Here is a 22,710-nt window from a genome sequence, read left to right on the forward strand (position 1 = left end):
CAGATGTTTTACTAATTATCGTAGTATCAGAAATGGGTTTTTATTGGCAAAATTAACATCTTATAATCACAATGTACATTAGAAATGAGGTCTAAAAAGAATTCAAGATAGGTGATTTGTTCAACATATTTTAGAAAAGGTTCTGTACTCCTGAATAAACAGTGTCTAAACATTCAAGGAGACCTCCACCTATGGAGATGCCATCTGAGGCCTCGGCCTAGCTCTGTCACTGGTCTCGAAGATTTCTGGTTGCCAGATGCTGATGCTGACGACCACGATGATAACAATCCTGCCCCCCAGCAGTGGTACCTCTGCTGCTCAACTTTCTAATGCAAAGCGATGGTCGGGCCTCTAGACTGTGCTCTCCAGCATGGTAATCACCAACCATGTGTGACCACTGAGCATGAAAATATGGCTAGTCCAAATTCTAAAAAATAAACTTCAGAGAAACCAAGATGGCGGCATAGGTTAACGCCGGAGTTTGCTGCCTCGAACAACCACTTCCAAAATACAACTAAAAGACGGAACGGACATCATCCAGAACTACAGGAAGGCTGGCTGAGTGGAAGTTCTACAACTAGGAGGAAAGAGAATAGTATACTGAGACTCAGAGGAGGCGCAGTGCTGAAGTAAAATACTAAGGTGTGAGGGGGCTGGCGGTGGAGGGCGCGGTTGTCTGTTTCAATCGGGAGGGAGTCTCCAACGCTGAGCTCCAGATCCGGGCGAGTCTCTAGGGACCCAGACTCAAATGGGACTGTCTGGCTTCGGGCGGAACTCGAAGGCAGCTTTCTCTCTGAGGTTTGCAGCGGTTGCTGGGACTCTGAGAGGCAGAGCCCCTGGGGATGGGACTGAGAGCAGCCATAACTGCTCGCTCCCCGCCCTGTAGATCCCCCGGGACCCACCCCACCCAAACCCTGCACAGAGGCATTTGCGGGATAGCCTCAGGCAAAGGCTAGATTAGCACCGCCCTAGAGATCCAGCACAGAAGTTCTCCCACTGCAGACACAGCTGATTCTCATAGCCAGTTGGCCTGGAGGTCAAATCACCCCCAGTGATACCAACAACAATCAAGGCTTAACTACAACAAGACTGCGCACAAAGACCACAAGGGGGTGCACCAAGAAAGCATAAAAAATTCGGAGACAAAGCAACATGACAGAAATGGAGGATATAGAGCTCAAAACCGCACTTTTAAGGTCTTTCAATAATTTTCTAGATACTACTGATAAACTTAATGAGATCTACAAGAAATCTAATGAGACCCTCGATGTTGTGATAAAGAACCAACTAGAAATTAAGCATACACTGACTGAAATAAAGAATATTATACAGACACCCAACAGCAGACCAGAGGAGCGCAAGAATCAAGTCAAAGATTTGAAATGCAAAGAAGCAAAAAACACCCAACCGGAAAAGCAAAATGAAAAAAGAATCCAAAAATACAAAGATAGTGTAAGGAGCCTCTGGGACAGCTTCAAGCGTACCAACATCAGAATTATAGGGGTGCCAGAAGATGAGAGAGAGCAAGATATTAAAAACCTGTTTGAAGAAATAATGACAGAAAACTTCCCCCGCCTGGTGAAAGAAATAGATTTACAGGTCCAGGAAGCGCAGAGAACCCCAAACAAAAGGAATCCAAAGAGGACCACACCAAGACATATCATAATTAAAATGCCAAGAGCAAAAGACAAAGAGAGAATCCTAAAAGCAGCAAGAGAACGAAACTCAGTTAACTACAAGGGAATACCCATACGACTGTCAGCTGATTTCTCAACAGAAACTTTGCAGGCCAGAAGGGAGTGGCAAGAAATATTCAAAGCGATGAATACCAAGAACCTACAACCAAGATTACTTTATCCAGCAAAGCTATCATTCAGAATTGAAGGTCAGATAAAGAGCTTCACAGATAAGGAAAAGCTAAAGGAGTTCATCACCACCAAACCAGGATTATATGAAATGCTGAAAGGTATCCTTTAAGAAGAGGAAGAAGAAGAAAAAGGTAAAGATACAAATTATGAACAACAAATATGCATCTATCAACAAGTGAATCTAAGAATCAAGTGAATAAATAATCTGATTTACAGAATGAACTGGTGATTATAATAGAATCAGGGACATAGAAAGGGAATGGACTGACTATTCTTGTGGGGGGAAGGGGTGTGGGAAATTTGGGAAGAGCCTGGACAAAAATCGTGCACCTATGGATGAGGACAGTGGGTGGGGAGTGAGGGCGGAGGGTGGGGTGGGAACTGGGATGAGGGGAGGTATGGGGGGGGGGGGGGGAAGAGGAACAAATGTAATAATCTGAACAATAAAGATTTAATTTTAAAAAAATAAACTTCAGTTTTGAAGATAGTACAAAATGTAAAGAATCTCAATTTTTCATATCGAGTGCATGTGGAAATGACAGTCTTCTTGGATCTACTTAGTTAAAACAATATTAAAATTACCTTCATTCTGTTTTTAATGTGGCTACTAGAAAATTTAAAGTTACCTATGTGACTCAAATTCTATTTCTATAGGGCAGCACTGGCCTAGTACACAACTCGGCCTTCATCAAACTATTAGGACAGATTAAATGCTATTTGTGTCTGCCTCCTTCTAAGTATTTAATACATTTCTGAATAAGGGGCAACATTTAGTCTGCTAGTTGCTTTCACTTAACTTGAAGAAACTGTGGGCTCCTTTATCTAAAAGTTTCAGCGACTGTTTTCGACTAGAAAGAACCTAAACGTTTTAGATGATGGGATGCTTTGGGTCAGCTGTCATCTGTGAAGTTGCAGACGCCTTGAGTAGGAGTGATGACGACCACGACCATGCAGATGACAACAGGGAAAATAAGATCGTATTTACACCGAGTCATGTAGTTTTAAAACTATTACGTACATTCACTTTAGTCTCACAACAGCCTATTAAGTAGAAACCATTAATATTCATTACAGGTCCTATAGTGCCCATTTGACTCCTCACTGAATTACGTGTAACTTCGGACTTCCCTGTGCAGAGCCCAGCCACCGTGCCAATGCACCACTTCGGGCCACGCGGCTCGGCCAATCAGAGCTGCGGCGCTCGTGACGTCACCCCAATCGCCACCACCCCCCTCTTTCCGCTCCGCCCCTTTGCTGTTTGTTAGAAGCGACTGGGGTCCATTTTTGATTCGGGCGGAAATCAAATGAAAACTCAGGGTCGAAAGCCTGGGCGTTACTCTCAAGACGAACTTGCGTATTTAACGCCAGAGCTAATGAGGAGCCCTGTTCACAGCCCAACAAGCTGCTGGGCGCGGTGAGGGAGTGGCGGGAGGGCACGGCGCCCACACTCAAGATGGCGCCGGCCTGAGCGTCACCCGGCCGGCCGCTCTAGCTCGGTTCCGGGTGCGTGCGCCTCGGTGGTGGCGTCGGCGGGCCGCAGGCTGGCATTCTGTCCGGCTTCCGGATCCGTCTCTATGGTGGCGGAGGGACCAGACCCCCGAAGACTGTGGGTGTAGTGGCCGGAGCCTCACGGGGGAGGCAAGGGTGGTTGGTGCCAACTGGCGGCGAAGAGGGGACCGGAGCCAAGACCCTCGGCCACCGCCCGCTGCCCTCTGGCAGGTAACAGGGCGCCGCGTCCCTGTCCGTGCGGCCCGGGCGCGGGGAGGGGCGGGGAGCGGGGCGGTATGGGCGGTGGGCGCGCGCCCGGCTCGCGGGTCCGCGCTTGGGGGCGAGCTCGGCGCGGCGCCGCTGCCGGTTGAGCCCCGCCAGCCGCCTCCGTGCAGCCCCCTGCGGCCTGCGGGACGGCCTCTCCGTGGGGCTGGCGGGGGCCCGGCCCGGGGGGAAGCGCGTGGCGGGGCCTCGCGGGCAGGTGAGGGGCCGCCCAGCGACACCGCCCGCCCTGCCCCGAGCGCCCCTGAGCGGCCGCGGCTGGACCCCGTGGGCCCGAGCCGGGCGGGATGGGGCGGGCGGCCGCCCCGGGACCCCGCCTCCACTCTGGCCCCCGAGGCCCGGTGCCGCCTGTCTGTGCGTCGTGCTCTGTATTTAGAATAAAGATGAAACGTTTGTAGGAAACCACGTGCACCTTCAGAGTCGCCCCGAATTCCGGACTCCCTGGCACGGCCGTTCTTAGGACCCGCGAGCAGCCCCGCCGCGTCTCCTCTCTCGGCTGAAGTCTGACCCCGTGGTGGGTCCATCGAGGCTTCGTTTGTATCGAGGACCCCTAGCAGGTCACCCCGAGCTCCAGGCGGGGATGCACCTGAAACAGAGCGGAGCAGAGGACCCCGAGTCACGTTGTCACCAGACGACAAAACGCCGGCCCTGACGGCTGACCTTGGCGCTCACAGCGCAGCCCGTTCATGATGTTCACTATCCCGGGCTCTCGCCGCCCAGGACCGGGAGCCCGCGTGTCCGGGCTGATGGGGAAGCGCAGGGGGAGAGCCGTACCCCAGAGAAGGGGAGTGAGTTGCCCGGTGACCCAGACCAGAGCTTTGGGGTCCACAGGTGGCCCAGAAACTTGGGGTGCCGCCCGGGAAAGCCAAGGGGTGGAGGAGGCTGGGCTGATGCGTTTCTCAGGACAAGACTGTGGTGCATCCTCAGGCCAGAAACAGCCTCGGTGATGAAACTCCGAGGCGTGTCGTTGAGGAGGAGGTGGCAGAGTCTGCAGAGCACTCGTGCGCACAGCACAGGGCCAGGGCGGCCTTCTCTGCCTTCCCGTGGCACATTTTAAAGCCAAAAGAGTTTGTATTTTCCCCCTCACGCCTCGGAACAAGAAAGAACATTTGAGAAACCCAGGTGTTACTGTGTAACTGTCTCACCTTGCAGTAAGTCCACATGAACCCAATTAAGAATTACAGTTTTCAAAGCGCTGCTGATAGCAACAGCTTTAGTGTGCCTTCGGATACAATTGTGTGGAAGTTAAGAATTACTGACTTTAAGACGTCCTCAAATTGCATCTTATTTCCCCCTGGACACAGGGTAGAACCCTTCTGTCAGCATTAGTCACATCTTTCTCCTGCGTTCTCAAGAAAGGGAGTCATTCCCTTTTAGTTTTTCAGTGATATTTCTTGGGGCTGAGACCCAAAATGTTCACTGCTAAGAAAAACCACCCATTTTAACCACTTTAGCTAAAGTGTTTGTGACCCGACGCTGTTAATTATCTCATAGGAGAATTCCTGATACTGAGTCCAAGGTGAATAGATGTTGCAAGGCCCATATTGCCACAAGGAAGCTGCTGTTTGGAAATGACTGAGTAATCACTCAGCCAGAGCAGGGCCTGGATCCTGGTGGCCCTCGTATCTGCTGTGGGGGTTCATGTGAAAACTACGTAAACAGCACAAGGCAGGTTTTCATTTTCTTGTTGATTTTTCAGGAAGCCTTTGCGGCTAAAGGAGTTAGGCCAGCTTCAGGGAGACACTTCAGAGGAACACTTCTCGAACTCATTGCTCAAGTCCGACTGGTTTTGCAGACCAGATGGGAGGTGTTAGAGAAGAGAGAGGAGCGGAGTTCTGCTTATGAAACAGCAACTGGTTCCAAAGAACACAGACCCCTCAGCTCCCTGAGTGTACCTGAGGCTTCCTGCATGAGGCGGGGCGGGGGATAGATGTAGAATTGGGGGGGAGCAACGTGCCCCGTAAGTGCCACTAAGCTCCCCTCCTGATGCCCCCAGGCTTCCTGTGTGCCTGCCAGGTGTCTGCCTCAGGTGGCTTTGGCTTGCCTTAGCCGACTCTACCTCATGGCGCCCTTTTTACCTGCTGATGGACAAAATGCCTTTTGTTCATTCGGATTCCTGGGGAGACAACCAGACCACGGGCCCCAGAGATGGCTAATGTGTAGAGACGGCCCTTCCGTGCTGAGTAGACACGTGGCCCATTAACTGTCCAAGAAGAGGAGAGCAAGATCCAAGTGCTACCCTTGACCCTCCCTACTCAGCTGGGGTGGGAGTTTTGTCACCGGCTGGGCAGGCACTGCACCTTCTCTGGAATAAGAATTAACATGGTTGCTTTTCTCCATGATCCTACATACACATTTCTCATCCCCATAGAAAGGGGAATGTTGCATGTAGTTCTTTTAATACTATTTTGTGTTTTTAACGCCTATTCTTTTTTTTTTTTTTTAATATATTGATTTTTTACAGAGAGGAGGGGAGAGGGATAGAGTTAGAAACATCGATCAGCTGCCTCTTGCACGCCCCCTACTGGAGATGTGCCTGCAACCAAGGTACTTGCCCTTGACTGAAATTGAACCTGGGACCCTTGAGTCCGCAGGCTGATGCTCTATCCGCTGAGCCAAACCGGTTAGGGCTTAACTCCTATTCTTAAGAAAGGTGCATTGCTAGGTGGGCAGGAACTCAGTGGATTTGTTACAAAGCTGATACCCATCTTTCTTTCTTTTTTAATTCTCACCCGATATGTTTTTTTACTGATTTTAGAGAGGGAGAAATATCAATATGAGAGAGAAACATTGATTAGTTGCCTTCCATATGTGCCCAGACTGGGAATTGAACCTCAACCTTTTGGTGTATGGGACAATGCTCCAATCAACGGAGCCACCAGCCAGGGCCTAGCTTCCTTTTTATCTCCAGAAGGTCCCTGGATTTTGAAAGACTTCCATTTCAGCTAGCCTTGGCCCTTGTCCGTGTGTTCCTTGTACAGTGGTGCACGTGTGTCTCAGACATGTGTCTGGAGTAGCATGACTCCGATAACAGAAGGCGTGTGGGTCTTCACCAAGTAGAGGGACTGTGTGTAATGATTATTTGGTTTATATTTATCCAAAGGAGGCAGTTTTTAAACTAAAATTTTAAAGGTCTACATAGAGTGTTTGGCCATGTTATCTGTTTGCCAGAATTAGTAAGAACTCTTTATTTTTGAAATTATGGTAAAGCCAGAACTGAAGTCTGCCACTTATTTTTCAGACATGTTGTTTTGGCCTATACAGGCATTAATAAATTTTTCTGAGCCAACATTGTAAAAAGGGACATTTCCCCATAAATACGCTGGCTCTTGCCTCCTCCTGATCAAGGGCACAACCTGGCAACTCTGGGTCTCAGTCCTGGCTGGCACTCAGTGAGGGCGCAGGGCTGTCTCACAGCAGGTCCTGTGCCCGCACCACAGACCCTGTGCTGCTGGACTGCTGGGCATCACCTGTTGTGACCTTGTGAGCTGTGTCTCTGTTGTAAAGACAGGTCTGGACGGGGCAGGTCCACTGTGCATGTCTGCGTGCGTGTGCATCACCGTGATCTGACACCCTCGGCATAGCTCTGTTCACACTTCAGCATGTTTTTCGTATGCACTTTAGATTGGGATAGCCAGACAGTACAAGTTTCTTTTTAAATCACCTTTACTGAAGTATAATTGACATACAATAAGCTGGACATATTTAAAGGGTACGATTTTACAGGTTTTGACATTTGTAGTCACCCATCACCGTGTTCATTATAATCAAGATAATGTATCCATTCCCCCCAAAGTTTCCTTATACCCCTTTGCCATCCTGTCCCCTCCGGTCCCTCTGACTGGGCCCCCACAGCATGGATCTGTTTGTGTCATTAAGAGTAGTTTGCATTTTCTGGAATCTCGTGTGTGTGCATGGGGGTGGGGTTAGCATTTGAGATGACAAGTTTGCACTTTCCCCTCATTACTCAGCACAGCACTGAAGAGCAGAGGGACTGCCCTTTTTCTTCTGTTTGTTGCCGTTTGTATTCAGTGCCCTGTCTGTTTCCTGTCCCAGTTCTCCCCTGGGGTTTTACTTGGTCTAAATGAGCTCCCCATTTGTTAACGTGCTTTCATCACTGTTAGAAACAGTCTCCAGTTTGTATTGTTTCCTTTATAATTGCAAGTTATTTTATAGAGAAGTTTTAGTACTCCAGTTTTGCAGCCCTTTCCCCTGTGAGGCGGGTGTGGGAGTGGGTTAGGGACGGGAGTGGTCCTAGTCTGTGTTTGGTTGCCCGTCACCCACCCTGAACATCAGATGTGCGTGCTGGGGGTTGGCGGCAGTTGCTTCACGAACTGTTCAGTTCAAATGCACTTTTTAGAGCTGTCGGCTGATCACTGGCAGCATCGCTGGGACCGTGCCGAGCCTTACCTTTCCACTGTCAGGTGGCCTCGGTTATTGTAGAAACTGGCAGGTTGGCAAGGCTGCGCCTGGATCCTTGGCTCATGTTGCAGAGACTTGAGGTTTGACCCTGTTCTCTGTTTCCTTTCAGGTCCGTGGCTTTGGGGAGGGGCTGCACGTGGCCCCCCGCCCCAGGGATGGGAGCGGAGAGCAGCGCTCTGAAGAGCTGTGCGCTGAAGGGGCCCCCGGTCACACTGCCCTCGGGACTGGCCGTGTTCCCCGCAGAGCTGCAGGATGGCAGAGTCGCGTCGGTGTTCGTGTACAAGAGAGAGAACGAAGACAAAGTCAACAAGGCTGCCAAGGTACGCAGTGTGGTCTCTTAATGGTTAGTACTTTTTTTAGAGAGAGAGAGGAAGGCAGAGGGATAGATAAAACATCGATGAGAGAGGGGGTCATCAATTGGCTGCCTCCTGTACTGCCCCCACTGGGGATCAAGCCCGCAACCCAGGCATATGCCCTAATCAGGGGTAGAACCAGCAATCTCTTGGTTCCTGGGTCGATGCTCAACCACTGAGCCACACCAGCCGGGCAATCGTTAGTACTTTTTCTGTGAAAAATATAAAATGAATAAAGGCCAAGGGAGGTGGGTCATAATCATGGCCTTTAAAAACGTAGCTGTCCTTACTTCATGGGACTGTCCCCAACTTGCATGACATGGTCAAGGACCACAGCGATAGTCAGAAGCTCAGTGCGGTGGCGTCCCATATCAGGTTGTACTTTGTAGCGAGAAGGTTGGGCGGTGACATCATGAGCTCTTCACGGTGTAAGGTGGAGAGTTCACCCAGCTCAGCTCAGGTGCTCTAAGTATTGACAGCCTTTCAGTAGTGCAGTGACCGCAGGCCTGGAAGTAATGTTTTAGGGACTGCTATTTTCTCTTTTCCTGAGGTATCGCAATGCAGCGGGCATTTTCAAGACAATGTTCATCATCCTGTCTCAGATTTGCATCTTAGGAAGAATATTTCTCCCTGAAATTTCATGCTCTCTAGTTTATGGTGTTATATTTCTTTAATAGGATGAAATGATGGCTTTCTCCCTGTCTAAAACCAGCAAGTGAACTCACACTATAGTTAAGAACTACTGCTCTGTGTAATTTAAAGTGAAGTAAGTCCGAGGTAGAAGGGTAATAAAAAGTTAAGCCCAAAGGCTTGAGTTAATTCTCTGTATATCTGAGTCATAACTTATTCCTGGAACATGGGCCCTGTTTCTCGTCAAGGCTGGATCTCACTCAGCCCGGGTAAGGATGCACCCTGACCAGTCACTAGTCCCGCTCCTGCTGGGCAGTGAGGTCCTTCCGTACTCAGAGCCCAGCACCGGGACAGCAGGTGGTGGGCCAGGTGTCAGGAACTTCGGGGCCAGTGCTTTCAAGGCACTGTCATTAGTCACGGGCACCTTCCTCCCCCGGGACCAGCACTGTTTCTCTCTCCAGTTGGTGCCCGTTAGGAGCCTATCCGAGTCACATTCAGCAAGGGCACCTTGTGCTCCCTCTGTCCTCTGGAGCAGACGCTAGAATGAAGAAATGGTCCTCTTTGAGTGCTGGCTGTGAGCTTTTCCCATGAATCTGTGTGCAGAATGCATGCAGAATTGTGCCAGGGGTGCCCCAAACAGGGTTCTTGCTCAGGATCAGGCAATGAGCGTTTTCTTCCTTCGGTAAAAAAACAAGGAGCCACTTTGGACCTAGAATTTTGGTGGGCATGCGGGGTTCAAAATAAACAGAAACGAAAATGAAATGTATTTTTTCACTTATTAACCAGGTGAACATTTATCAACTGTGTTTCTAGGCCAGCACTGAACCAAGTAGCATTCCTCTGGCATACTGTTCTGCCTTGAGCCTGAGAAGAATAAAAGATGGTGCATAAAACCAACAGAAAATAATTAGACCTAAGACAGAAAAGCAAAATGAAGAATTTTCTTTGGAGGCAAAAGTGAAGGAAACTCACCCCTTGGGTCTTCTTCCCAGAGTTGACACCCCTCTAGTCTGCATGCTTCCCTGTACTTTTCAGCGTCAGGTGGTTGCTTTGGGCACTTTCCAGTTCAGAGCAGTAATTCTCAGGAGGTACGGGCTGTCGGGCTCACGCTGCACAATAGCATTAGACGTCCCTGAAGTGTTATTTAAATGTTGGTAAAGTCGATAAAGTCACAGCAAGTCCGAGATTCTCCTTTGCCTTATTTGACATATGGGGGGGAGGGAGGGAGCGAGCTGAAAAGGAGCTTGAATGCAAGTCTCCATCTCTTAACTTTCCTGTGTCCTGTATGAATGTTGGTATGAGTCGTTAATCTCAGACTCTTCTGTTTGTACTTTTTTTTTTTTTGGAAGAACATTTTATTTATTTTATTTTTTTAATTGCTTAAAGTATTACAAAGGGTATTACATATGTGTCCATTCCCCCCCCCCCCCCCCCCGCCCTAGACAGTCCCCTAGCCTCCCCTATCCCCCAGTGTCTTATGTCCATTGGTTATGCTTATATGCATGCATACAAGTCCTTTGGTTGATCTCTTACCCCCCTCCCTCTTCTGTTTGTACTTTTAAAGCACCTGAAGACACTCCGGCACCCCTGTTTGCTGAGATTCTTATCTTGCACGGTGGAGGCAGATGGTATTCATCTGGTCACTGAGCGAGTGCAGCCTCTGGAAGTGGCCTTAGAAACACTGTCCTTCCCTGAGGTCTGTGCCGGGATCTACGACATCCTGCTGGCTCTGATCTTCCTTCACGACAGAGTGAGTAGCCTGAACACAACGGCGGGGGGGGGGGGGGGGGGGGGTGAACGGTAAATTATGCTGCACACAGAAGTCATAAGTTCCTGTTGCATGGAATTAAGCAGCTAGTGATAGACTATTTCAGTTTACTAGTCTCCCCCAATTCTGGGTAAGTCTTTATCTACAGACTTAGATAAATAAGGCTGCAGCTGTTACTTGTTAATAAAATCAACAAAACAAAAGTTTAACATCAGGCCTGTGGACCAAAGTTCCTCTTCATTTTCAGCAGTTTTATTCCATTTTCAATTTTGAAAAGAAATGATAATTTCTCAAACACTTGGAGGCTGAATAGCATGCTATTAAACAACGATTGGATTACCAAAGAGATCAAAGAAGAAATTAAAAACATCCTGAAAACACAACAATCCAAAATCTATGGGACACAGTGAAAACAGTCCTGAGAGGTAAGTTCATAGCTCTACAAGCCTACCTCAAAAAACAAGAAAAAAAAAATGGTAATAAAGAGAGCAACAAGAAAAGCCCAGAGTGAGCAGAAGGAAGGAAATAATAAAGATCAGAGTGGAAATAAACAACATAGAGACCAAAAGAACAATACAAAAGGTCAGTGAAACCAAGAGCTTGTTCTTTGAAAGGATAAACAAGATTGATGAACCTCTAGCCAGGATCACCAAGAAACAAAGAGAGAGGACCCAAATAAAATCAGAAATGAAAGAGGTGAAGTAACAGCCGACCCCACAGAAATACTAAGAATCATAAAAAAATACTATGAGCAATTCTATCCCAACAATCTGGTCAACCTAGAAGAAATGTGACCTTATTCCTAGAAAAATACAACCTTCCAAAACTCAAACAGGAGGAATAAAAATATCTGAATAGGCTCATATCTATGGAGGAAATTGAAGCAGTAATAAAAAAACTTCCAACAAACAAAAGCCCTGGACCAGACAGCTTCACAGCAGAGTTTTATCAAACATTCAAAGAAGAAATAAAACCTGTCCTTCGCAGACTATTTCAAAAAATTCAAGAGGAAGGCACACTTCCAAGTGGGAATAGAGAGACCATACCTCAACCTAATAAAAGCCTTATATGACAAACCTACAGCCAACATCATACTCAATGGGCAAAAATTAAAACTATTTCCCCTAAGAACAGGGACAAGACAGGGATGCCCACTTTCACCACTCGTGTTCAACATAGTACTGGAGGTGCTAGCCATAGTGATCAGACAAGAAGAAGGAATAAAAGGCATCCAAATTGGAAAAGAAGAAGTAAAATTGTCATTTGTAGATGATATGATATTGTACATAGAAAACCCTAAGGACTTCATCAAAAAACTACTAGAAATAATAAATGAATACGGCAATGTAGCAGGAATCAAAATTAATACCCAGAAATCTATGGCTTTTTATATACCAATAATGAACTCACAGAAGGAGAAACTAAAAAAACAATCCTGTTTACCACTGCAAAAAAAAGATACCTAGGAATAAATTTAACCAAGAAGGTAAAGGACCTGTACTCAGAAAATTATAGGATGCTGAAAAAAAGAGCAGAAGACATAAACAAATGGAAGACATTAACCTAAGACAAGAAATCATAAAAATCCTAGAAGAAGCCATAGGCAGCAAAATAGCAGACATTTGTTGTAGCAATATCTTTATTGATACAGCTTTAGGGCAATGGAAACTAAAGAGGAAATAAACAAATGGGACTACATCAAAATAAAAAGCTTCTGCACAGCAAAAGAAACCTGCAAAACTACAGGAAAGCCCACTGCATGGGAGAACATATTTGCCAATTTTATCACTGATAAGGGTTTAATCTCCAAACCCTTATATAAGTTATATAGGGAACTCATACAACTTAGCAAAAGGAAGATAAACAGTCCAATCAAAAAAATGCCCAAAGGACCTAAATAGACACTTTTCGAAAGAGGACATTCAGAAATGAGCTCTTCCCACAGAAAGCCAAGAGACATGAAAACATGCTCAAATCATCCAAGAGATGCAAATCAAAACAACAATGAGGTACCATCTCACACCTGCCAGAATGGCTATCATCAACAAGCGACAAGTGCTGGAGAGGATGCAGAGAAAAAGGAACCCTCATGCACTGCTGGTGGGAATGCAGACTGGTGCAGCCACTGTGGAAAACAGTGGCATTTCTTCAAAAAATTAAAAATGAAACTTCCATTTGACCCAACAATCCCACTTCTAAGAATATATCCCAAGAAAACAGAAACACCAATCAGAAAGGATATATGCACACCAGTGTTCATAGCAGCACAATTTACAATAGCTAAGATTTGGAAACAGCATAAGTACCCATCAGCAGATGAGTGGATTAGAAAACTGTGGTACATCTACACAATGGAATACTACGCTGCTGTAAAAAAAGGAATTCTTACCATTTGCAACGGCATGGATGGAACTGGAGAGCATTATGCTGAGTGAAGTAAGCCAGTTAGAGAAAGATAAATATCACATGATCTCACTCATTTGTGGAATATAATGAACAACATAAACTGATGAACAAAAATAGAACCAGAGTCATAGAAGCATCGAATGGACTGTTCAACCTATGAGGGAACGCAGGGGGTGAGGAGGTAAGAGATCAACCGAAGGACTTGTATGCATGCATATGACCATAACCAATGGACACAGATAGTAGGGGGGTGAGGGCATCGAGAGTACAATGGGGGGGAAAGGAGACTTATATAATACTGTAAACAATAAAGAATTTAAAAAAAATTAAAAAGCAATAATTTCTTAGAGGCAGAGTTATACACATCTTCCCATTCGAGTAGGTTGTACCAGTGAGAGATTCTGTGGCAACGTTTTCAGTTCAGGAATAAAGTGGCCACTCCTGGGTCACTGCTGGGTCGTGTCTAGATGGGTTAGAGTTACTGTTGGTTAGTGGAGTTTACACACTGATGTGGTAGGACCAGCCCCCAAGATTAAAAACACCAGTCACAGGTTAGAAACACTTGCATTTTACTCATCTTAATGTTTGTTTTTAAATTTTTTCCTATTAATGGGAGACTGAGTCTCCAGATATCACTTTGGGTTTATCTTCTCTTAAAAGTGTGTCTGAGGTTCACATAGAGGAATTACTCATGCTTCGCTGTGGAGGGTATGCCCTTTGATGGAGGAGTGTGTGCACGTGCTGAAGAGTTTGACTAGTGTAGTGAGCGTAGGTAAAGTCAGCCTCGCCCTCCTTAAATGCAATGTCCTGTTTCATCCTTGGCGCTCAGGCTTTAGTCCGGGAAGTCTGTACGGGTAAAGCGAACCTCTGTGTGCTGGTTCTCCTTCATTTTTTCTCAGATGGAAACGTACCATTCGCACTATTCTAAATCTTCCTTTAAAATATATGTACCTTGCGCCTGGCCATTGTGGCTCAGTGGTTGAGCATTGATCGACCTATGAACCAGGAGGTCACACATTGATTCCCGGTCAGGGCACATGCCCAGGTTGCAGGCTCGATCCCCAGAGTGGGACATGAAGGAGGCAGCCAGTCAATGATTCTCTCTCATCATTGATGTTTCTATCTCTCCCTCTCCCTTCTTCTCTGAAACCAATAAAAATATATTTTTTAAAATAATAGTAAAATAAAATATATATACCTTGGAGTGTTTTATATAGAAGTAGGTACATATTTGCTCTACTGGGTAAAATATTTAAAATGTACTTGTGTCTGGAATGATTTCTGGTTTGGAAAAGAAACCTTTACTTCATCCCCGTTCTCCGGTTCTTCCTCCCTCTCACGTGTTTGTCTGCCCTGCTTGTCTGTGTGGACTCTGGCTCTGCTGTGCTCTGTGGTGTTTCTGGTCATCCAGAGTATCTCGTTCCTCCTCTTCAGGCGGGATTTTCTCATGCTTACTGGGCTAGGACTTAAGGTGACATGGGTCTGGGTTCCTGATAGAAAGTGGGCAAGAGAGAATTGAGAGATTAAAACAGGAACCTGTGGGAGCCAAGAAACTTGATGTTTAAAGGCATCGGAGGCAAACGCACAGGATATGAAGACGGGGATTCGGGTTTAGGGACGTGCATCTCCTGACGCCCGTGGGAACGGGGTGTGGTATCTGAGCAGTGGCCTTGGTGTCTTATTAACCTGCCAGTCTGGGGGGGAGGGGGTAACAGAAGCCCGTCCCTGGCGTCTCCCCTTCCCCTGACTTCAGTGCTGAACAGGCTCCTTCGGCCTCTCATGCCCATAGGATGCCACAAGAGGAAGACTGGCCAGGCCTTTTTCTTGGTGATTAGTATTTAGTTTTTTTAAAATTTCTACTTCAAAAATTGGAGTGGCAGTCTTCTTCCTGTTCCTCTTTTCCAGGGCCACCTAACGCATAACAACGTCTGCTTGTCCTCTGTGTTTGTGAGTGAAGATGGGCACTGGAAGCTGGGAGGGATGGAGACAGTCTGCCGCGTCCCCCAGGCCACCCCGGAGGTAAGCGGTGACGGCGCGGTATCAGAACTTGGAGAGCGGGCTGGTGTGGTCTCCGCAGGGACCTCCTTCAGTGTGGGGCGATCTTAGGTTTGGAGACGTGACGTAGTTGTCAGTGCTTGTGTCCTAGAATTGTGGGCGTTTATTCTTACGAGGCCACTGGCGTCATTTATTCTTTTCTCCTCATTTTGTAGCTGAGGAGCCTGAGGCTGAGAGGTATAATGGCTTAGTCAGATTTTCAGTTTTACGTCCCTCCTCTCTGCTCCTGAAGTTAATGATTCCACGTCATGTTGAACGTTGAACTGACCCGCATGCCTCTGTCTTGGCCAGGCGTGACAGTGTCTACACTTATCTTTACAGCTCCTCCCGGATGGTGCTGGCACATGTTACATACAGCCTGTTCGAGGCACAATCATCGAGGTTGTCCCAAGTCACACATTATGTCCTAGGAGCTGGAATCAGGGCCTGTGCATCGGAAACCCCCCAGCCCCCCGCGGCCTTGTGGCTGCCTGTGGCGTGTCGTATAATTTTGTCCAGCGCAGATCTTCTTTCCAACGTCCCTCCTAGGCTGCCGAACCTCTTTCGTGTCTTCTTTCTTGTTTTCACCATGCTGCATGTTGCCATGAGACTCACTCTTTCTGAGAAAAGAAAGCCCACCTGTCGTGATATCCCCACTGAAGCCTTGCCACCCCCTCGCCTCTACCCACCGTCCCCTCCGTGGAGCGTCCGCAGGGGCCTCACCCAGGCCGCACCTTCGTGGGCTCTCACTCATTCAGGTGCCATTTTACCACAAGGACAATCCTCTGATTATCATTCTTGCCCGTTGGTCACTTCCTCCCAGACTTCTCCTTATACTCAGCATGTAGTGCCTTCGGGGACAGATTCCGGACTCTTCCCCCAGCCGCCCTCGGGCTCCATCGCCGCTCACACTCCCTGGCTGAGTCCCACCCTGAGTGGTCGCGGGTGTGCGGCGCCCTTCCCCTCTGGCTGTGGCGCTGTTGCTGGGCACCCCTTTGCCGAGGGCTCTCTGGGAGATGTGAGGCGCCACAGCGTAAGATAGCTCAGTGTCCTCTGGGAACCCCTCCCCAGTGTCCCTCCCCAACATGAGTCCCTCTGTGCCTCTGGCCCTCTGCGTGTGTGACTGAGACTAGTTCATGTTCTGGGATGAGCGCACCTGCAGGGGGCAGCGAGCTGATTGCATTCAGCTTCTATTCCTGGTGCCCTGAATGGTGGGAGGGACTTATGAATTCTTGAAAAATAATCTTTATGTCAGTGAAAGAATGTACTGTTCTGTGATTTTGGTTTTCTCTTGATAAGATCCTCAACTTTTTTTAAAATATATTTTTATTGATTTCAGAAAGGAGGGGAGAGGGAGGGAGAGGTAGAAACATCAGTGATGAGAGAGAATCATTGACTGGCTGCCTCCTGCAAGCCCCACACTGGGGGTTGAGCCCACAACCTGGGCATGTGCCCTGACCAGGAATCAAACTGTGACCTCCTGGTTCATAGGCCGATGCTCAACCACTGAGCCACGCTGGCCAGGCAAGATCCTCAACTTTTATAGCTCACGTGGCAGCGAACCTTACAACTGACTCAGTGCAGTGAGAAGATGGGTGACAGACCCCCCTGCTGGGGAGCCTCTCACTGGTTTATGTCCTTGCAGGAGGGAGAAGGTTCTGGGTTTGTTTCCATGTGGGACAGCAAGGGTGTCTGTTAGACCAGCTGAAGGGGGACGATGGAACTGACATTTTTTCAGTGAGGAAGTTGAATGTGTGTATTTGATGGGTGGCGGTGTTGGACGGTGTCGTGGCTACTGTTTCCATTGCTCGTGGCTTTTGTCGCTTGATGTCATATGGTTCACCAAACATCCACATGAATCCCTCTCTGTACTTTATTTCTGTCTAGTTTCTGCGGAGCATTCAGTCAGTGAGAGACCCGGCTTGTATCCCTCCTGAAGAGACGGTAAGAGGCTACATGCCCTTTGTGTAGCGAGTGTGACACTTCACAACAGCCCTTCTCTGCCCACCCCTTCCTTTGCTGAATTACAGAGGCCGAAATTCCTGTGGCCTCGAAGGCTTCTGAGAGTATCTCATCACCAGCAGACAGCCTTTTCTTGACACTCGGCTGACATTTTGGTCCTACAGACACTGGTGACATTGCTTAAAGGTGGAGGGAGCTCACTGATGAGTGAAATCCAAAGAACAAACTAAACAGACAAAAATAGAAACAGACTCATAGATACAAAAAACAGACTGATGGTTGCAGGTTGCCAGAGGGGAGGGGGTCTGGGGGCTGGGTGGAAACGGTGAAGGGATGAAGAAGTACACATTGGTAGTTGCAGAATAGTCACAGGATGTCAAGTACAGCAGGGGATACAGCCAGTGGTATTGTGGTAACGATGCATGTGCCAGGCGGGTACTAGCAATATCAGGCATCGCTTCGTGAAGTATGTGATTGTCTAACCATTGTGCAGTGCACCTGACAGTAATACAGAATAATGTGGAATATAAACTGTAATTTAAAAAAAAGAGGGGCCTCAGTTTGGACAAGATAGCTTGGCCTGTCTAGCCATCACTTAGGAATCCGAGATGCAGACAAGAGTGATCATGCATCTGTGTGCTGGTGAAGAAAACTGTACTTACCTGTGAAGTCGAAGCAGCTGCTCTCTAGACTGTTCTCACGGCCACTGTAAACAAATATTGGTCCCAAAGCATGTCTGCAGGTGCTTTACAGGAAATGCAAACCCAACTAGAAAAACAAACTTAAATAGAAACCTAAGACTTGGAAAAATCAGGGTTATCCAAATCAGTATTATGTGTCCTTCTGATGATAGGTGGGTTTTAAATCAATTTAAGGGTTCTAACTACCGGGGGAGAGAAAATATCATTGGGCATCTTAGGTAGGTAGCAATGTTTGGTACTGTTTTATAAAACTTTTATTTCCATTACGTATTTATACGTATGTGTATACTGATGATAAGCTCTAATAATAAAAGCGTAATATGCTAATTAGACTGGACAGCCAAACGACCTTCCGGACGAAGCCAGGGCTACGAGGGCCAAGGCAAGCCGCCGTGGCTGCAAGGGCCGAGCTCCTTGCACGAATTTCGTGCATCGGGCCTCTAGTGAATAAAATATGTATTGTTTACTCTGGGTTGCTGTCAAACCTATTTTGAAAGCCACAGCCATTAAGAGCCTGTAAACTGGAGTGTGGCAGCCTCTGGTTAGCTCTGAGTGTAGTAAATGCAAAACAGGGAGAGCAATGGTTTTAACGGCCTCCCCTGCTTCTAGGCTCCAGAATTCACGACTCTGCCAGAGTTGCACGGGCACGCACGGGACGCCTACGCCTTTGGGATGCTGGTGGAAAGGCTGCTCACGGACATGAAGGGACAGGGTGAGTTGGTATTTAACTGCTGCAGCCACAGAACAAGTGGGACCACCCCCAGCCTGCTCTGCGTGGGCTCAGGCCTCCATGGCACGGAGGACCCTATGCTTGCCAGTGGCCTGTGGGCAGATCTGAGCAGCAGAGGAGAGAAGCGGCCCCAACAAGAACATAGTAAAAGAACCTCCGTAGGAAGCACCTTGAACTCCAGCTGTCAGGGTCATGTTACTGTCTTATTAACTGGTGTCGGTGGTGATGGTCTGACCTTTCACACCGGTTGGCGATTGCTGGTTTGAAGAGTTTGAAGCGGCCAGTGAGTGGTTACAGACTGTTATCTGTAACAATCAGATGAGCAGAGTACGGTTCAGAATCTCTTTCTAAGTCAGGCCCGACATGTTTTATCTTTATTTTTTCAGAATCCTTTTGAATTTTTTCATCTTGCTGTAACTTACTCGTGACCTTTTCCCTTTGTTGCCCGATAAAGCCCAGACTACTGAACAAGCGTTCTCCCGAGTCCTCTCGTGGCAGGCTCGGCAGCTGCGTCCCTGCCCTGCAGCCACTCCAGGCCTTCGGGGTCTGCCCGTTAAACCCCCCAGTGGCTCGTACCCCACTGCTGAGGCTTTGTGCAGTCCTAACCCAGCCTCTGCCGCCAGGCCGATGCCGCCACCTGGAGTTACAGGCACCATCCCTGTCAGCCCTAAACTGTCCCGGCCCCGGCACTCGAGAACGGAACCCTGAGGCCTTGGCAGGCACCCCTGTGGGGAGTGGATCCTGCCCTCCACGGTCAGGAATGGTGACAGTATGTGCCGTCCGTGGGAGAGTTGAAAATACCGTCATTCACGTAACTCCATGTTCTGTGGATGAGCCGCCCCAGTTGACAAGGCCTGCACACCTGCCCGTAGTACCTCCTTAGGCCCGAGCTGAGTCAGACAATCGGGAATGAGGGGGCGAGGAGGGGAGGCACCTGGGGGTGGGCTCTTCTGTGGGTGGGGGTGGCAGGACAATTCCCTGCACCTGCCAGGGAGTTTGGCTTAAGGGCTGGAAGCTGTTTCTGTTTGTTTGGGTTTTACAGGCTGGTTTGTGCTCCTGTCAGTCTCCAGCTAGCGAGGCCCTGAGAGGAGGGAGGAGCCTTGGGAACTAACTCTCCCCCTGGATTTCCGTTTCAGCAGACGCTCTGCTCAGCTTCCGACAGGCCTTGCACTCAGCTCTGCTGAACCCCATCCCACAGCGTCGGCCGGCGCTCTGCACCTTACTGTCCCATGACTTCTTCAGGTGAGGGGCCCGTGGGGCGCCCGTCCGCTCTCCGTGAACCAGGGGAGGTTAAGTTGTGTCCACTGGGGAGGAGGGAGGTCGGGTCACCTCTCCGGGTCCTGTTGTCAAAAGGCCGGGCCAAGGCATTTTAGCTGAATCCTTAGAGCAGCGGTTCTCAACCTTTTCTGGCCCTTTAATGCAGTTCCTCAGGTTGTGACCCAACCATAAAATTATTTTCGTGGCTACTTCATAACTGTCATGTTGCTACTGTTATGAATCGTCATGTAAATATCTGATAGGCAGGATGGTCTTGGGCGACCCCTGTGAAAGGGTCGTTCGACCGCCAAAGGCGTCGCGACCCACAGGTTGAGAACCGCTGCCTTGGAGCATCTGGTGGGGAAGAAGCGAGGCCGCGGCCTGGGCTCAGTTGTAATTGAGAAGGTTAATGAGCATGGCCGCACCTCCTGCCGCCACTGTGTGGTCAGGGTGAGTTTGCTGTTGAAATTTTCTTGTTGGGGCTGGAGAGGAGCTTACTTTTGTTCAGGCAAAGATTGTTTCTGTGTTTAGTAAGACGGGCTGGGGCCGTGGTGGGCTGAGGGACGGGCACAGGGAACACTGTCGCAGGCTCAGATGTCTCCGAGCCTCTCAAGGTTGGTTTGAGTTATGCGTCCTTCATTTCTTTATTTCCATGAACTGCTCAGGTTAATGTCCACGTTCATGACTGTTGTTAGCAAAGCCAACCCTGTGTCAGTTTTGAAACTAAAACTCCTCGTTTGCAGTCGGACCCCAAGAGAAAAGGAGGCGAAGGGAAGCTGATGCTCCCCCGGGAGCACTTCCCTGCAGGACAGGGTGGGAGCTGCTGTTACTCAGCCAGAGGGCAGTTTCCTTGTAGTTACTGGGTTTTGTCATTTGTTTCCAAGAAACTGTCCGAATCTTTTCCCTTACAGGAGTGTTAGCCAAGGTGCCGCCACGTCCGGCGGTGATTCATAGTCATATTGTCCTTACCTGATGCAAGGCCATCCTTCACAGGACGAGGCTCCTCGTCACTGTGCGTGCGACGTTCTTAGAACTCGCAATAGAAAGGGCAGCGGCAAGGGAGAAACTCACACCTGCTCCTCCCAGAGCCGGGGCGGCGTCTCCCTCGGAGGCGTTAGACCCCAGTTAGGACACCTGGGCTTTTTCTCGGCTGCTGAGCCCTGGGAAGCCTCGTCCCAGGCCCCTGAGAACTGACCACGCCTCGCCCTCGTCCCTGCCTGGCTGGGAGAGTGACTTACATCTACAGCAGCAGGAATAATAGGATTCCTTGACGTGTAGAGAAAGCCCCTCCCCACCCCTTGTTCACAGTGTTCGCGTCAGCACAGGCTTGAGAACCATTTTGTAATGAGGACCGTTTCTCCCCAGGAGCTCCTCTGACCACACCCACTGGGGCCTGGGTACGGTGTGTCCTCCCACAGGTCTGATTCTCAGTGTCAGGTTTCCTTGTTCCGTAGCATTTGTCTCCGGAGCTGCTTAGTTGTAGCGGAGCCTTTAAATGTACAGGAGCGTGTTCCTTGTTGAGTTTCTTAGTGTCGTCTGTTGTGCTTCAGTGTTTGACATGCCTTCTCTAATCTGTTGTCCCGCATTGTTTCCTTCTTGGCATGTAGGAATGATTTTCTAGAAGTTGTGAATTTCTTGAAAAGTTTAACAATGAAGAGTGAAGAGGAAAAAACTGAATTCTTTAAGTAAGTTCAGAAAGTTAACACTTAAAATTCAGTAACTCGGGCTAAGTCCGTGGAGTCGGTGGGTCACCCATTTGGTCTGTTACCGAAGGTTATTGGTGTTGCTCCGAGTTAGGCTTCCTGCTGGGCCCTGCACGCCTAGATCTGGTGAGGGAAGCAGGTGAGGGAACCGCTGCTTTAGCCTGACCCGAGGCAGGGAAGGCAGTAAACGTGAGGCTCCGTGTACAGAGGCACTGCGATAAGAAAGACCTAAAAGGTAAAATCGCAAGCTCTAGTGACCGTCACCAAGTGAATTGGGATCCGGGCTGAGGGCCTCGTGCGGGAAATGCTGCCGGGATGGGCAGCGTGTCCGTGGGACTCCAGAGATGTGCCTGGGCTCCTGCCGGTGGGTCCGAGCGCAGGAGAGAAGGTTTAAGGTGAAGAGCTGGAGATGACTGTTCGGGTTCATCAGCCTGAAGTTGTGACGCTCTCCCAGAGAAGGTGGGAGCAGGAAAAGGACAGTGGGTCCAAATTGTAGCCCCGGAGACCCAACCTCGTCAGGGGCTGGAAGGGAAGGAGTGGCTGACGAGCGAGACAAGGGACCGGTGGTCGCAGGAAACTCACAGGAAGGAAGGCTGGGCTTCCCGGGAGAGGAGCCTGTCAGGAAGAGGGGTCGGCCGGAAAGCACTGGCAGCTCGTCTCAGGAGCTGCTTCCCCGAGTGAGCGGGGCAGTGACCTCGGAAGTGAAGGCGGCAGACGCTGGGTAAAACCGCCTGCGTAGTTGAGAGCAGGGAGCACGGAGAACCGCTGAGGAAGGGAATGGAGTTGAGGTGGATGTTTTTAAGGCGGGAAGAGGAGGGGAGAGGCAGTTAAAGCTGCAGGCATGCCGGGGGCAGGAAGGGGAGGGAACTTGGGGCGGTGGCTGGTGGGTGGCCTTCAGTAAGAGGGGACCCTCACCCTTTGGTACCTGGGAAGGCGGGAGGGATGAGTAGGGATGTGGACAGTGGCCTATTTCCTAGTAAACTGGGAGGCAGGATCCGAGGAGGCTGATGGAATAGTGGGGGCATATTAACATTAATATCCTTCCTCACTAAAGGGCTTTCACATGTGCTGTTTGAATCTATTAAGTTTAGTAACAAAAGCCTGTG

General features: G+C 48.9%; 1 protein-coding gene across 9 annotated transcripts in view; it reads left to right on the forward strand.

The window, feature by feature from the left end:
- Positions 1–3,401: 3,401 nt before the first annotated feature.
- SCYL3 (SCY1 like pseudokinase 3) overlaps positions 3,402–22,710 on the forward strand; it is a 32,213-nt gene continuing 12,904 nt past the window's right edge. For 5 of the 9 annotated variants that reach the window (XM_059674099.1, XM_059674098.1, XM_059674097.1 and 2 more), the window contains exons 1-8: positions 3,404–3,587; positions 8,170–8,380; positions 10,608–10,793; positions 15,123–15,236; positions 17,139–17,195; positions 18,524–18,626; positions 19,781–19,886; positions 21,509–21,586. In XM_059674099.1, coding sequence (XP_059530082.1) covers positions 8,216–8,380; positions 10,608–10,793; positions 15,123–15,236; positions 17,139–17,195; positions 18,524–18,626; positions 19,781–19,886; positions 21,509–21,586 — 809 coding nt within the window. In that variant the 5' untranslated portion in view covers positions 3,404–3,587; positions 8,170–8,215. Of the gene's footprint in view, positions 3,588–8,169; positions 8,381–10,607; positions 10,794–15,122; positions 15,237–17,138; positions 17,196–18,523; positions 18,627–19,780; positions 19,887–21,508; positions 21,587–22,710 lie in introns of all 9 variants that reach the window. The other 4 variants (XM_059674095.1, XM_059674100.1, XM_059674104.1 and 1 more) reach the window with 4 other exon arrangements.

The sequence above is a fragment of the Myotis daubentonii genome, chromosome 18 (genome assembly GCF_963259705.1).
Source record: "Myotis daubentonii chromosome 18, mMyoDau2.1, whole genome shotgun sequence".
Lineage (NCBI taxonomy): Eukaryota > Metazoa > Chordata > Mammalia > Chiroptera > Vespertilionidae > Myotis > Myotis daubentonii.